Here is a 17,724-nt window from a genome sequence, read left to right as displayed (position 1 = left end):
GTCAACAGTTCCTACCTCTAACAAACACCAAGGAAACAGTTCAATAGCCCGGCAGATGTCACCCCAGGGGGCTTTCTTCCAAAGAAGTTGTGACCTACTTTTGAGGGGCTGGTTTGAAGTAGTGGAGGGGAGGAAATCGAAAGAAACATCCAAGGAATCGTGATCCGATGGAAAAAGATTTCTGCATGGGACAACACAACGAGGTTCTAGGTTAGAGAGAATATAGTCAAGATTGCTATTATTGCGGGTATTATGCATATTATGTTGACCTAGACCAAGTCCATGAATAAAATTGTCCATGAAATAACTGTCGTTTCCATCTTTAGTGACGCCATGCTTGCTGTCCTGCCACGTGATGGAAAGGTTGAAGTCACCCAATAGGATGACGTCACCGTGTGACAACGCATGTAACAGTGAGTCATGGCAAGCTTCTAAGATGTGCTGGGGGGTGTTCTTGTGCGGCCTATAGAAGCACCCAATAAACACAGAACGACGCTTTGGAATAAATACTTCCACCCAAATGAGTTCACAACCCCGTTCGAGATCCAGTCTTCTCTTGCTCTTCCACTTATTATTTACACAAATCATCACACCACCTCCACGAGTTATGCGGTCTTTACGATAAATGGTGAAGTTATTTGAAAAGCTCATTTCACTGTCGTTCACTGATTCATTCAGCCACGATTCGGTCACTGCGAAACAATCCAGTTCCCTTATCTCACCTAGGTTCAATGAGCACTCAAGTAATTTGTTTTTAATACTACGAACATTTTGATAATATATATTGAAAGCACTGGTGTAATATGGACAGGGTGGGCCAGGGTTTACGTGAATATCACCACAAAGGAGGAGAAAACAAACGAGAATGAGGCACTGTTTTTTTGCTTTTGACTCATACCTTGGCACAAAATCACTGGTAGTTCCTCCGTCACTGTTAGCAGTACCAGAGAGAGCACATGGCGGTCCTCTTGGTATGAAGGCAGCAGCAATAAAATGAAATGATCTTCCACTACACTTCAGTCCATGTTTCATTGGCAATGCTTCACTTGGGAAAGTCACAGCACCGATACTACATGAAGACAGTAGAGCACGCACATAAACACTACACACAACCACGAAAAAAAGGTAAACAATAAGAGCACCACTTTGCATCGACTTCGAGCTTGACGCCATCTTGACACTTGAAATAGATTTGCATTTGTTAATATTTATATTAAGATTATTCTTATACATTAGTTAAATCGATTTACTAAGTAATCTTGCAATTTCACACAGTCATTAACCGATTCCTCCATATATTTTAAGGTCATCGGCAAATAATAACTGTTTTGATGTTTTGACAAAACAGATTATATCATTAATAAAGAGTATAAAAAGTAAGAGTCCTAAATTCGATCCTTGAAGTACTCCAGACCGATCGTTTATCAACTTAGCAATGTGCTCACGATAAAGGAAAGACTGTGTACGATCTTTTAAATATGAATCTAGAAGCTTTAGAGCACGTTTTGCGAACTTAAAGAGACTCAGCTTATGTAGTAATATGTCATGATCAACAGTGTCAAATACCTTTGCTACATCAGTGTATATATATCATCTACTTGTCCGCCTCTACCGAGAATTGTAGCCAAAAAGTCTGTAATTATTGTTAAACTTGAAATAGTTGATTTTTGTGTCAAAAGACCAAGTTGATCTGGCGAGATAGCAGAACGAGCGTGACTAGTAATTATATCAAATGAGACATTTTCATACACTTTTTTTAAGGAGGAAAGAATGGAAATTATTATTCTGGTAATTATTAATCTCACATTTAGAACCCTATTTCGGAAAAGGACAACTAATTATTTCCTTCAATTTAATCAGAAATAGAATATGAGTAGAGTTTTTACTATCTCCCAGCAGCCCTTTATATTATGTAGAAAAACCTCAGGCCGATGAGATTTTCGATTTCAGTTTCCTTATGACTTGCTCAACCTTCTCTAGCGTTACACTAACTTGTAAGAAAAACAAATGAATCACTGAGTCGATCAGATTCTATAGTTTAATAAATTTCATGCATTACCGGAATTTCTTTGTCGAGAGAGTGAAAGTGTGAAACCAATAAATCTGCTGCTTTTTCATTACTAAAACTTTCCTTTTCATTATGTTTTCAAAACAGAAATCTCACGTCGATTTTATTTTTTAGGAATTCCCAAAAATTGCTAGTTTTACTTACTATGTTGCATTCAGCTTGAGACACAAAATCAAGATAAGCTTGAAATATTTTTTTTTATTAGTTTACAGAGTCTAACAAATTTGCTTTAATGTAGTTGTAATTATAAACTTATTTCTTGAAGAAGGGTGATTTAGATTTAATGTTTGTTATGGTGTTTTTACTGAACCAGCACAAGAATCTGTTAAAAGTACACTTATTTGTAGGATCACGTTTAAAAATACATTGTAAAATAATTCGTAAAGCTTCTCAAGTGTAACATTGACATCCTGACGTTCTCTGAGGTTCGTGCAATTAATTTGGGGCAATTTCCTATACAGAATTTCGAAATCGTAAGTCTCCTAAAGTTGTAAATCCCAACATTAAACTTAAATTTCGATTTATAACTCTTAGTAACAGTACATTTAAGCGTGACAATTAAAACAGGATGATACATATTCTCTGCAACTAAAACCTGTGACAAACATCTTGGCATTTCAGCTAAACGAATAAAACGCAAGCTCTGACGCGACGTTGCCAAGTGGTAAAAGGGTGCGACTATGAATTGGCTAAGCAGATGAACTGCAGTGCGATCAGGTGGCAGGGAATAGACTGAAGTAAATGTGTACAAAATAAACGTGGCAATACCGCTGGCCTCAGATTTGCTAGCAGCATTTAAAGGGAACTTGGAGCTCCGCCTTCAATGCCAAGATGTTTGTCACTCCGTTTAATGAGGAGTTTTAATGCTGCATTATGGTGTTACAATGTTAGTCAAGCTAGATTAACTGTGCATTCATTTTTATTCAATAAGTGATTGCGTTACTGCAAATTAAAATATGACATGAGATTATTTAAGTTTCCGAACCTTAATGATGGATCAATTTCGTCTACTTCCCCAACTTTAATCTCAATAATGTTCAAGTCACTTACAACCCAAATTGTGCTTCCCGGAGGGCAGTTTTCCTCTAGGTACAAACACAACTGTTCATAATAATCTGTCTTAGTAGGATTATTATGGTTAGGTTAAATGAGGCTCCACGTGGAGCTTTCTATTAAGTGCTAAATCCACCATTCCGTCAGAAAACGGAAAATTGGCATTATACACTGCACGAAGTAAACCTTGATTTCTATAACAAAAAGATATCTTATTTTCGTACATGTGTTAAATTCGTAACAGATATTACAGTCTAGTCAAATACTGCCTCAATCTAATACCTCAAATAATTAATTTGTATATTAATTGTTTAAAAATAAATTAATACCTTTGGGATCGCATTCTACTAACGTATCTATGTAATTTCTTTCTCTGCACATAGGCGTGTTAAAATATAGGAAAGTTGTTCCGATTAAAAATCCGGATTTTATTCGAAATCCAGACATCGGATTTCCTCACAAATTCGAAAAGTGAAAAATCCGATTTTGGAAAATAAAATCCCCTTATTCCGGATTTTTTCGGCCGTCCCTGGTTAAAGGACACACTAGTTGTAATGATAAATTCAACGTAATCCATGTTGAAGGCTATGATTTGCATTATAATGTAATATAAATAAATTTGTTATACATTAGCGAAAAGGATTTTTAATTTTTTAAAAATAATTTGTTAAGCGTATAGTATGCCATAATACACTTCTTAAAGAAACAACTAATTGAAATATTATGCATGTGTCTTGGTAAAATTGGGATTTTGACAATCTCTAAAAGTCGTGAGGAGATGTCTGGTAAACCAAATCGGTCGTTGAAAAATTGAAATAAATGTTACTCTTGTCCAGTAGCATAAAACATAAAATATAAATAACTTAAGTAAAGTATGATGGTTTAAGAAATAGCTTCTAACAGTGCAGAACGAAAATGGGTTATGTGACTACGATGGCCTTTATAAAAGATATCAGTGAAATCAAACCTTTAGAGTTGCAATTGATTTAAAAGAAAACGCAATAATAGTTCCTCACATGAGTAAATGGGCTAAAAACGAAAATGGCGTTTGTACTCAGTGCTCTTGAGGTAGTAGTTCTTTCTCCCTCTTGAACTCTAACACGATGATAACAAATGAATGCTTACCCTGATTTGTCGACTCCTGTAGCAAGAACTCCTATAAAAGAGAAAAGGAACAGTAGATCAATCTGCATCGTTGGATGAGCAGCAAGTATCTGTGTTGTTTACATTAAAAAACAATCCTTGTTAAGAAGCAATTATAACAGTCATACTGACAACAGATAAAACGAGTATATTCCACTCGTAAAATAGTTATTGTTAAATAAGAATAAACAAGACCTTTATTTATTTTAATTTAATTTTATTTTATTTTAATCCAACAAGACATGGAAGAGTTTCTACATACACAGGGCCGGACTTAGGAGTTGCGAGGCGCGATTGGAAACAATTTTGCGGTTTTGTATGTTCCCGTGATGATTTCGAATTTCGTGCGAGACTTCAACTTAATGTGAATTCCATAACAAAGACGCAGAAATATAGTAGCTCGCAGTAAGATGCGAAGGCAGCTAGTATCACTACGAGGGTCGTTCCGAAAGTAATGCCTCCTATTTTTGTCGATGGAAACTAATAGAGATACATAAATAACATAAATAAAAGAGGTACATAGATTTATAAGCATCCGCAGCACCCATCTTGCACAGACTTTGCGATAAGCAAGATGTTCCAGCATTTTTTCCAAGGCATTACACCTGACAGTCAGCTTTGTACATAATTCTCTGGTCGTTATCCGGCGATCAGCACGGATGACGATCAAGACGCTCTTCATTGCGAGGGATGATAGCTATGCAGGGACGGCCGAGCCGTGGCTTGTCATAAACACCATTTCCACCACCTTGAAAATGCCATACCCATCGCCTCGCATTGCTCACGTTTATTGCACCGTCTCCATAAATCTTTACCACGCGCCCATGGTTTCAATCATTGCAATTCCTTCAGCACTGAGGAATTCAATCACACATCGTTTTATATTCACACGTCCATATCAGGCTCTATTTTGGAACACTCCTATGCTGGCACCATCTACCGCAGAACAACGGGACCAGCTGCAAATAAAAGAGGAAAGTTCAAGTATCAGCACTACACCAACGGCATCTGGCACGGACATACAGTATGTACACAAAAAATAGAAGACATTAATTTCGGAACGACCCTCGTATAAAATTGCATACCATAAGACGGAGTTACTTTGCACCAGATACAAGAAAGTTAAAAAAGAAAATCGCAAGTAACTTACAAACGTAATGATTTAAAACATTGTATTTTAAACATATAATAGCTAGATATATAAGGAAAACATTTGTGCAAGTGCATTAGTATACATTTAGTATGACCATGGTTATTGAAATATAAACATTTTTGTAAAGTAACCCGATAGGTGAGGATACTTTGTACCATATACGGAAAAGTATGTTCAACATACGAACATAATGTTTTGATAAAGTTATTACTAAAGTCTTACTTGATAAATGTAGCCAAGTCAAAGCTAAAATACAGTTATAATCAATGGAAAGAATGAATTGTATCAATTGTTTATTATAAAGCATTCTGCCTGTCGACTGGTCTTGGAACTAACAGGAGACATTTTTCTTAGCACTTAAACTCCGGTCCAGAATGTTCGTTTCACTTGTCACAAACTTCAGCTTCCACATTTAACTCTTAATCTTTTCTTCTACTTTTCAAATCATCGATTAGTTGTGTTCTTCTTCTTCGCCCTCCTCCCTTCCCTTCCATCTTTCCCTCTATGGCGTTATGAAAAATGCATTGTTTTTCGCAAGATGTATTCAATGCAGTTGCCCTTCCCATCATGGATGCTGGCTAAAAGTGTCCTATTCTGTCCTACCTAATTTAAAACATATTCACTTGTTATTTTCTCCGTCCATTGTATTTTTTAGTCTTTTTCGGATATCACATTTTGAAGCTCTCGAAACATTTCTTGCCTAACTTCGTAATGTCCAAGTTTGCGAACCTACAATCACACACTCCATGTACAACAAGATTTGACCAGATTCTTCGTTACTTCAATGTTTACTCTGCTGGTGAGTAGTGGCCTTTTCTTCTGGAATGCTTTCTTTGACTACGGTAATGCTTGAACTGATGTCCTTGCTGCCTCTCGTCAAAACAATACTTTACACATATTTGAAATGATTTACCTAATAACGACCTCTTTATATTTCCCTAATCGGCAAAGGTGTTTCCACAGGCTTATTTTTATGACTTTCAACTATTCGATTTTGGTTTGCATTTCCCAAAGTCAACTATATTATCGATCATATGTTGCAGATGATGTTGATGCCGTGGGCTTATACCGCAACTCCACCTCCAGACGTTGCAAAATTGGTAAGTTTTCTAACCTCTTATTTTCTGTCTATATCCGTGTAGAGTATACAAATGTTAAGGCACTTCAATAGGCAATGTGGTTAATGAAGGTATAGAGTATGTCGTAAGGTTAAAATAACAAGTTTAGGGCCGATAAAAAAAAATGGATCAAAAGATTGTGGTCTTGACCAATAATTACTTTTTAGATCAGGGGACTCAAAATTTTTAAACGACCCCTAAATCGAGTTTTCGTATTTTTTACGAAATAAGCACGTTATACTGAGTTAAATGACAGTTTGGTTTTGGCTACGCTACATGTAGTTCTCCAGATATAAGGCTTATTGAGCTGAAATGAAAAGTATGGATAAGGTAGTTATATAAATTGCAGAAAAGCGAGCTATTTTTTTTATAAACCTAATAATTGACGGCGTTTGACAACCGGAACATATAGACAATGAAGATGAACCTTGCTTTCATTAAACTTTTCATTACGACTCCAGCGAGGCAGCAGAAGGTACCAGCAGTAATAATTTCCTGCTAGGAGGTTACTTCGGACCGGTGCAAAATAACCCCGATTAGAGGCTGAAACCACCTTCTCCCAGTTTCTTTAATGACTTTAAAACGTTTCACACTTCAATTTTAAGTATTGCTTCAAAATCCCATTATACACAGTAGTTTTCTACGACGGAAATTACGGACGAGTTAACTTTGACGGAAATTCTTGTAGGTGATATCTTTCATATTTTGTCGACTTTTACAATGACTGCTTTCCATACCTCTACAACAACAAACCCTCTCGGTAATTAGAACTGATGTTAAGCACCAATATTATAACCATACAGTTAGATGTTCTATCTTACGATGGCAGTTGAAACTTTATCTTTACAGTTCATGGTTTTACCGACAGAGAACTGTACAACTCTGCATATTTTGTACAAAGTCTTACTGTAACAAAAAGAACCAAATTTTGTCTCTGTCTGACTAATAGCTCAGAAAGAAACATGAATTAAGTAAAATTTAGTGTGTTCCGCCCTTTGAAGTGAGATTTCCAGAATTCTTGCAAGTGAATAAGGTATTCAATTCATATTTTCTGGAGCAAAATGGCAAATTCCTCATCTGTATGAACACTAAGTTGACTAGTTGAAAGTGAAACATGCAATAGTAGTAACTCTTGGTCTTTCTGTTGGAAACCCGGAGAACCTCTCTCTCCATCATACCAAAAATTATTTCAATCCACAATTTTGTAATATTTCTACGTACAAAGGTATCGGAGAACAATTTTATATATTTTTCTATAGGTAGAGTTATCAAAATAAGACAGCTATAAATTTGAATTTTGCACTTTTGTAATGAAAGATCCGACTATTTTGGACAATTTCCACTGATGTTATATTTTATTTGTATATCCTGCTCCTGGCGCAACCTATGATTGAGCGAAAGGTGTCGCTGGTATCAAGTACTCCTACACTATACAAGTCAGAGGCTACGGACATGGCTTCCACTTGCCAACAGAATTGATAGAACAAGCAGTATCCGAAATCTATGAAGGAGTAAAAGCGTTCGGAAATTTGTTAATCCAGAACAATCGTAAATAAAGAATATGCACAAATCACAAAAAAATAAATTATACATTAATTAGTACAGAAATGTAAACATAAGTGCATTGTGTTTTATACTGTATAAGGAAGTAATAAAATATTTCTCATTGGACATTTTCTTTTTGTCATATCTTCAACAATTTAGCGAACTAATGTAACTTGTATAAGCCAGGCCGTATCCAGTGGTGTTAGAAAGGTCCAAAATCTTGAACCTCGAAATTCTTAAGTTTATGTAGTAAATAAATAACACATTCGCGGCTCGAATCTTCTCGTGCTTCATTAATTTCTATTCGCTTTGAAACCGACAAATAAATTACAATTTCCGCCAGTTCAAAAGTAAATATGGTAGTAAAATTTACTGTCTTCTACACTTTGCAGTGAAGTTTTCAGAATTTCCACTAATATATATATATATATATAATTATATTTGTGTGTAATGAAATTCTGAATCTGTGAGCATTAAGTTCGTAGTTCAAAAGGAAATATTTAATGAAAATTTCCTCTTCGTGATGGAATTTTAAAAATCTCAATAATTATCGTCATGCAAAAAATCATTGCGTTTACGATACAGGTTAGAACTTTGCAAATTTTGAAATAAACATTTATTTATTTATTCGTCAACACAACAGGCATAATCCCAATTATAGTGTTGGTGTATTACATAATAAGTTTACAATAGTTTTCTTAAACATAGAGTTCATATTACATATGTCTATTTCTTTGTGTTTGATACATATTTTGTTATAAGAAAAGCATATTCTCCAGGATGGTGATTTCAATAATACGTTGGTCCTTGCTTTATTTTTCTTTTTTTGCAATAGAACAGGCCAGAGTTATCGGCACAAGTTTTATGTATCAGGACATGAAAATTTAATGTTGATATGAGATCCGTACAATTAAATTCGTTTTCTACTATTTTATGGAGAAAGATCATATCTGTCACATTTCGCTTTTGTTCAAGTGTAGGGATACAGAAGTTGTCTATTAATGTTAGATAATTTTCATAATATGGATAGATTCCAGTTCTCTTATACGTCAAGTATTTGATAAATTTAGATTGGACTTTTTCCAGTTGATGTCTGTATTGCTGTTGTGATGGGTTCCAGATCACAGCAGCATATTCCAGTTTTGATCGGACATAGGCATAATACATTTTTGTAAGTGTAGTAATATTGTTGAATTCCTTTCCAGTTCTAATTATGAACACAAACATCTTGAGAGATTCATTATGTTCTCTATATGGTTATTAAATGTCAGTTTCGTATCAAATATAACTCCAAGATCTTTGACTGAATTTAATCTATTTAAGTAGTAAGATCTGATTCATTGAGTAATCAAACTCTATTTGACTTTTGTTTCTGGTAAACGATAAAATGTTACATTTGTTTATGTTTACATTAAGTTTGTTAAGAGAACACCAATTAGCAATATTTTCCATGTCACGTTGTAAATTGAGACAGTCATGGATGGTCTTTATCCTACTGTATATTTTGAGATCACCCGCAAAAAGCAATTTATTACTTAATAATATATGATCAGGGAGATCGTTAATTAATAAAAGGAACAATAACGGACCTAGGTCAAAGCCTTGAGTAATTCCAGAATATTCATTATAATCAGTTTATTTATATTCTTTGTAGATAACAGTCTGTTTACGATTATTTAAACATGTAAATATGTATATTTACGATTATTATATTTATTTATAATATTTCTCCCGTTCTCCTGCTCCGATGATTAATTTTAAAATTTTGATAAAATCATGACCACTAAATATTTGATATTTACTTACAGTTCTTTGTAGTAGAATTATGGATTTGCCTGTTAATTACATTTACATCATTATGGAGTAACAAACAAAAATTGTTATCTTTGCATAGAGTAAATAGAGAGATGCTAAAGATTGCACCATGGTACAAATGGAACAATGCAATTGTGAACGAAGTTATTATTTTTTTTATTGTTTTCGACACCTTAGTACGACATTCAAAAGATTTGAGTAGATATTGTCAGGTAGCTCTATATCGTAATATCCCATGTGGTATTGTGTACAAACAACACTTTACGCTTATATTTATAAACACCACCACATGGTCTTACGTGAGGATACTATGCACCACATAGATCCACTACAACCAGCAGACGACGGACTTCTGGCTCCTCCCACGAAACAGATGACGACATCGGAGCAGCAGTGCCACCATTGTCTGGAGATCTATAAATTCGGCAGCCGACAGCAGACCAGTACCAGTTTTCTGGTGTCCCTCCTACTGTTTGCTTCGGAACATTAGAAGTAACCTAACCCCAAGCCTCTAGTCTGCTACAGGACTCTTGCCTTTTCCTTTCCCGTGACTTAGCGTGCTTCGGGGCTCTGTTGGGAATCCTAACCTCAATCGCTTAGCCTGCTACGGGGCTCTGTAAGCACTAACTTCCTCACTGCTTGCCACGGAGCTTTGGGGAACCCTTCGCCACTGTCTAGCCTGCCACGGGGCTTTGTAGAGATCCTGTCTGCGACCTCTTGGTCAAGGACTACCTGTCTCTAACGTCACAGGTATAAAGAAGACCGGACACTCATTTTATTACCTTTCTCTACCAACTTCCTATATGGGACAGGGTTTTACAATATATATATATATATATATATATATATATATATATATATATATATATATATATATATATATATATATATATATATATATTAATATATATATATAATAAATGACCATGAAATGTACAGCAACGGTGCAAAAGTAGTCATTTGAGAACACTATATTACTGACAAAATGGATGATACAGAATATTATTAATATAACTCAACTTTCTAAAAATATGTAATTGCATTTGTTATAACATTCTAAAGTAGCCTATGTAGACCCTAAGAACTTAAAATGTATGATATTTATATAATAACATCCATGGTAAACTTTTTTCGAATGTCAAAAAACAGTAAGTTTGATGGTTTCTTATAATTTTTCTATATTTGCAACTATTGTGAATAGATTACTAAAGCATTAAAGAAAATTGTAGATAATGGCATGAAGATGCAATCTTTCAATCAGAATTGCTTCATATACGAGTATTTCGCGTAATGTTCGATATAGATCTACATTATGGACCTTTCACTTGCTTTGGAAAAAACAATACTTGAAATGTTTCTCATTGTGGAGGATAAGTCTGACCTCAAAGAAGAATTGTATGGCAGAGGAGGTGAATTGTTATGTTGATATTCAAAGTTGTGTTGCTTTCGACAGCACCTTCAGTATCGACAGCAGTATTCGAGTTACTAAGTAAATGTACAAAGTACTTTTCCGTACTTTGTGGGCAATATCACAAGCAAAGATTTTGATCTAATGTAAACAGTGTGTTGATATCAAAACATAAAAAGGGATTGTTAATAAAAAAATAACAGCGCGAAAGTTTCAAATGATTCTCAAGACCTTGCTTTGTCTTCATCTATTTGCAACGCATAGGCATTGAAAATTAGTTGATATCTTCGTTTTGTACATTTTCTAATGATAACAGAATTTATTTTACTTGCATCCTGTTCTAAATCATTACAGTTTTCCTTTTAATAATCCAAATTCGTCGTTTATTAGAATGAATTTAGTTTTGTACTATTCGCAAATACTATATGTACTGATAATAATGAAAGGTTGATATACCCTGGAAGAATTACAACAGGTGGTAACGAAAGGGCGGGAAAACCGTGAAAATCAACAAAAGGTTAATTTCAGAAGTACAGTATTTTAGTGTGATGTCATGCATCTATTTTGAAGCCATTTATCAACTTGATAATAATAATATTAGTAATACCATAAAGTGCTTACAGACAGTTGACCGAGAATTTAAGACACATAATTATTTAGTAGATTTTGTACTGGACTCAGTTTCACTATGACGAAAATTAATGCTCAACCTACGTACGCTATCAATGCAATTGAAGGATGAAAACAAAGCAATGTTGATAATGAGCAGATAATAAATTATCTAACTTTGATGATTTTTGGAATTAGTGAAGAAAGTCTTATTCATGGTAAATTATAAGGACTTTTTATCTTTCTATACATGATGCTGTATTATTTTAAACAATCACTTGAGTTATTTGAAAACACGAACCGTCTGGAATTGGCCTCTTCACAAATTATTGAGAAAAAACGAGAAAGTCAGTGAGACAATAACTTGTAGATAACCGTATCTGACCGTAGAGTTTATAAATACAGGATATGGACTTGAGTTTCAGTTGTTGAAAATGAAGATTTTCTTAATTTTGCTCGTGGCCTCCATTGGAGGTGTTCTAACCAATAATGGAATTGGGTAAGAGAATAATTTATTATGACTATAACAACGCAACTAGTATATACCGGTTATATATAGAACGGACCATTTATCTTGAGGTCCCGTTATTGCTTTAGATAGATAATGCTGAAATTTTGTAGACTACGGTGTAAATATCGACAACGGAAATCGTTTGACATGCTTTGCATTACAAAAAATGAAATATTTCAGTTTAACGTCCCACGCATGTGTCCTTTCGGATAAGGAAGACGATGATTGAAAAAAGTGAATGATGATGGAAGAATTAGTGGAATGAAAAGTGGGAGGAAAAGGGAGTACCCCGAAAAAACCCACGGACATGATGTCTACCACAAGTTTACTTGGCCGGGGATTGAATCAGCGACCCTTTGCAATACAAGTACAATTATATAATTTCGGAAACTTTTAAAGTTACGATAACCAGAACTTTCTGTAATGTTATAGAAGTAAATAAAGTCCGATATCATTTTAAAACTTTTCCACAAACACGTCATTTTGAATTGTATAGCAACCTCTACTGATGTTCTTCATATTACCAAAAAGTTTTGAGATGCTGATTGTTACGATATTTGTGTCTATTGAAAAGCATCTACATAGTTAGACGTCATTCCTATCTAAGCAGTTTCTCAAAATAAAACCTTTGAAAAAAACAAATTTTCAATCCCTTGCAACTTTTATCCTATTTATTAGAAATACGCCATAGCATGGTCATAGTATTCACACTTGCGTTATACTTTTGTACAAATATCTGAAATTTGGATAATTGTGATACTGTAACATCATTAGTTTATACAAAAACAGAGTAATAAATTTATAACTAATCGTGGATAAATGGCTAGAGGTCACTGGGCGTCTGGGTTCAGTTCCCGTTTTAACTTATATGATAGGACCCCAATTTTAGCTGTAAGTCTAGCCCGTATTCATAAAAAGAAGGATAAGGTTATACGTGTAAACCATGGAGGGAATTCTTCAATCTGTATTCATAAAGATTCAAGTACAAGCTTTTACTTTTAGAGTATAAGCATTTCCTATTAGATTGATCCTTGTACTTCACATCGAAATAAAAGGGTATTCATAATCTTTACCTTTTACTTTAATTAACAAGCATATCCTTAAAAAAATAGGAGTGTGGTCAGTAGCAAACTCACCCTTGCAGTCAAATGCTTTGGAGTGTGATGGCGGATGTTGTTCACCTAAAGGATGTTAAGCAATAGAAACCCCGGTTACCTGCGCTTGTTCGTGATTTTAAACAACTTTACCGTTTTGAAGAAGACGACTTACTGTGGGTTACAGATAGATTTATTGGCGCAAGTCTAGAAACTCGGGGAGGTGTTCTCCGTACATAAAATGAAAATATGTTTACACTATCCCGCTGATCCCGGCTATCAATAAGGAATCAGAGAAGTGCTTAGGTTAGTCAGGCTACGGATCTCGGACTGTAAATGTAGTGGTTGACAAAATCGTTGCGCAAGCACATGAATGGATAAAGTTCCTTCTACCAACAGTGAAATAATGCGGACTAAACAGTTATGGCAAAGCAAATTTAGGTTTCCCACAGCAGTTGGTGTAGTTGACTGTACCCATGAAGGAATACTGAAACCAAAATTCCATGGAGACGAGTACATAAACCAGAAAGATAAACCTACTCTGAATGTACAAGTAACTTGTGACGCCAGAGAAATGTTCAGGAGTGTTGATAGCTGGCCTGGATCTGTGCATGATTTGAGGATATGGAAAGCATTACAGGTTAGGTTACTATTAATAAACAAAGCGAATGTTATACTACTTGGTGATAGTGGGTATGGAATGGAACCATGGCTCATGACTACCTTTGCAAATCCTGCTTCTAGTGCTGAATTGAAATATAACAAACTTTTGAAAAAGGAGAGAGTAATAATCGAACGAGGTTTTGGCCAAATGAAACGTCCATTTCCGATCTTATAGTACGTTTACCGTGCAAAGTTGGAAAACGTTCCAAAAATAATTATTGCGTGTTTTGTGCTCCATAATATTGCAAAACCTTTAAGCTATTCGAATTTCGAACAAGATGAGGAAGTACCAGAAGATGATGATGATTATCATCAACTCGATGATCATGATGAACTTGCTCTTCGTCGTCAAGACAGGGAATAAGAAGAACTTGAGTGTTATTGTAAACAGCATGTAATGATTACTGTCGTATAACATCACACGTGCACAATGAAGTTTAACTTTACAAGCAGTAAATTTATTAACAAGCAGATTATACACTTTACACTATAACTTCACAAGCAATTTATTTGCATCAGTTACTATACTTTGTAACGAAGATTTCTTATGCTGTATCATTTTCAGTCTTTTTCGTGATACTTTTTAATAAGCGAGCTTTTGGAGTATCGAGTTGCTCAATTGTTTTGACATCATTTACTTTAAACAATGAAGGATATCCTTGCAAGTATAAGGTAATCATTATGAATACGGAATAAAGGATACGCTTATACCCTAAAGCAGAACCTTTTACTTTAACCTTATACTTGGAAGGATATCTTTCAACTTTATGAATACGGACTTTTGTGTCACATAACCTAGTTCTGAAAAGTCAAACTCAAAACCGAAGAAACCAATTATGAATGCCAACGACCGCAAATGCTAAGATGTCAGATGATTTTATATTGAGTCATTGAGACGTTAGCTGTTTCCAGAACACACCTAAAAGTGCAATTTGAAAAAAGTTGCGGTTTTCTCCGGTTTTCGTTCGCAGTTTAAAATAAGAGACACAATGAAGAAGAAAATATGATGTTTTGTTAGGAAGCTTCTATGAAAGAAACTGTAAAATTATAATTAACTTTACGATAGTTGAGCACCTGTCTCTTGTGTCACATGACACAGCAGACGGCGACGCCATCCATTTATTAGATTTTATAGGATTGTTACTTTTGCTCCAAGGTAAAAGTACAATGTTGTTACGGTGCTTTTCAGTAACTATGAATTCACATCAAAATGTATGTTTAAAAACAAAGAGACATGTTAATAATAGCCATACTTTTTACAACGATGTAGCTATTATTAAAAGTTATCTCTTATACAGATATATTGTACATAGCTACAGTTCTTTCGTCAGTTCTGTATGTTTTTAGGTACACTACTGACATTTGGCAACGTCACCTACTTCAACCTTAAAGCATTTATTCGTAATTGAAAAATCGTGTTTACTTGAAAAATGTAATATTAACCAAATCCACTAAATAAAAGCAACTAAAACAATTATAAAATGAAAAACCCGAATGCAATTTGCAAATGCATTACATATTTACTAAAGAAATGTATGCCTTTCGTTATATATTGGCCTACATACTTTTCGAATCCTCTCTTGAAACATTTTTGTTTCAAATCCTCCACTCCCTGAACCTTCATGGATATTTATTTCTTGCCTTTTAAGAGCATGGTATGTTTACTTTTATGTGACACCATGTATTCAGTGTTATTTCTTAGGTTATGATCAATGTATTGATAAGTTATCCATCATATTCTATCCAGTCGTTTAGGTTCTATGTGACAATAAAGAAGTTTATAAATATAGGAAACGTGTCCGTCCCTACAAAGGTCTTCCCCTGATATGTGTCCTACAAAATCGGTATCTTTTATGCTCCTTCAATGACCGTTATCTCCAATACTCACTGCCTCAATCATGCAGTCTTGATTTAAAATTTTGTTTCTGTATAAAATGCACACTTTTATACATTTTTTTTCTCTTAAGATCTGTTATAAATGTACCGCTTTTTACGCGCTAAATATTTCCGAAAGTATCATTACAAGTCCTGTTTGCTTTAGTATGGAGTGTTTTGCATCATGAAGCTCAGTGGAGGATTTAGAAGGTAAACACTGGGGCGGCCAGAACTCATAATATCATAGGCATATCGTGAGTTCACAATTTTTAATGAGTCCTGCAAAAGTTTCCAACCTGATGGATATGGCTAGGTTGGACGTTGACATTGTAGACCTTAAGTATTGTTTTACACATTGCATAACAGAAAAATAGCAGCTGAAACTTTATGTAAGCTTCAAAAATTTTTCAATAAAGAACAAAAGGTAACGTTCACTATAAATTTTCAAAAAATATAAATAATACTTCAATTATTTTTATCTCTAAAAAAAACTGGGGCCTAGGCCTCCAGGCCTCGGGGCTACATTCGCCACTGATGAAGCTCTTTGAGGTCAGCCCTATACACGTTGAAAACATTTGTCTGGTTTTAGCTTCGGGTGATGAACTTGTAACACTTTCCACGCTTCAACGACTTCCTTTGTTCTACGAACTAGCTGATTGGATAAAATGAAATCTTGGTGGGCTCAACTATAAGCATTTCTTTACACGGCTCCTTACGTAGAGGAAATTTAACCTATATTGTGTTCTTGTTGCAATGTTTTTATCATATTTCATTCCTGTTTGTTTGTTATAGTGCTCTCAACGGGGTCGAGTCGGGTTGGTCTTCAAGACTTGAAGACCAACCCGACCCGACCCGTGACCCGAATTGACTGACCCGACCCGATCCGAATGACCTGACCCGTGATCCGATCCGATTGACCTGACCCGATAACCCGACCCGAGCTGACCCGATTGATCCGACCCGACAACCCGACCCGAATAACCCGACCCGAGCTGACTCGATTGACCCGACCCGACAACCCGACCCGAGCTGACCCGACTCGATAACCCGACCCGAATAACCCGACCCGAGCTGACTCGATTGACCCGACCCGACAACCCGACCCGAGCTGACCCGACTCGATAACCCGACCCGAGTAACCTGACCCGACAACCCGACCCAAGCTGACCCGACTGACCCGACCCGATCCGTTTGAGAGCACTAGTTTGTTAGGATCAAATATTATAGCTTAAACCCCTTCCATACTACCAGTAACCATAGTCTTTTTAAAGATATGTAAACCAGATGTAAGTTTAACTCTAGATTCATTTTACTATAAAGTTTAAATACTACAAATGCAGTTAGATTGCATATATCCAAAGGTAAAGTCAGTTAATTTAAGCAGATGACAAGGTAGATGGAAAGGTAGTTTCATGATGGTTTGAGACATTTGTTTGCTGCATCTTGCGCAGGGATCCAAATAACCGCTCGCCCACTCGCCCGGGGCGAGTGGTTCATCGGTGCGGGCGAGCAGTAAAACAGTAAAAACTGTAAAACTCACAATTGGGATGTGGAATGTGGGCTAGTAGCATTTTTCTTGGGCTGATAAAAATTTTGTTGCGTATTTGCATCCCTGGTAAAGTTAGGTACAATTGCCTTTCACAAGAAATGACGCACATTTTCAACGTAA

The 17,724-nt window shown here is 35.4% G+C and overlaps 1 protein-coding gene across 1 annotated transcript in view; it reads left to right on the top strand.

Annotated features, from left to right (window-relative positions):
- Positions 1 to 12,248: 12,248 nt before the first annotated feature.
- The window catches only part of LOC145678906 (carboxypeptidase B-like), a 41,067-nt gene continuing 35,591 nt past the window's right edge, over positions 12,249 to 17,724 (top strand). Inside the window, exon 1 of the mRNA XM_081749513.1 lies at positions 12,249 to 12,411. Coding sequence (XP_081605639.1) covers positions 12,347 to 12,411 — 65 coding nt within the window. The 5' untranslated portion in view covers positions 12,249 to 12,346. The remainder of the gene's footprint in view (positions 12,412 to 17,724) is intronic.

The sequence above is a fragment of the Thermobia domestica genome, chromosome 2 (assembly GCF_964235325.1).
Source record: "Thermobia domestica chromosome 2, izTheDome1.hap1.1, whole genome shotgun sequence".
Taxonomy (NCBI): domain Eukaryota; kingdom Metazoa; phylum Arthropoda; class Insecta; order Zygentoma; family Lepismatidae; genus Thermobia; species Thermobia domestica.
This window is presented reverse-complemented; position numbering and strand designations above follow the sequence as displayed.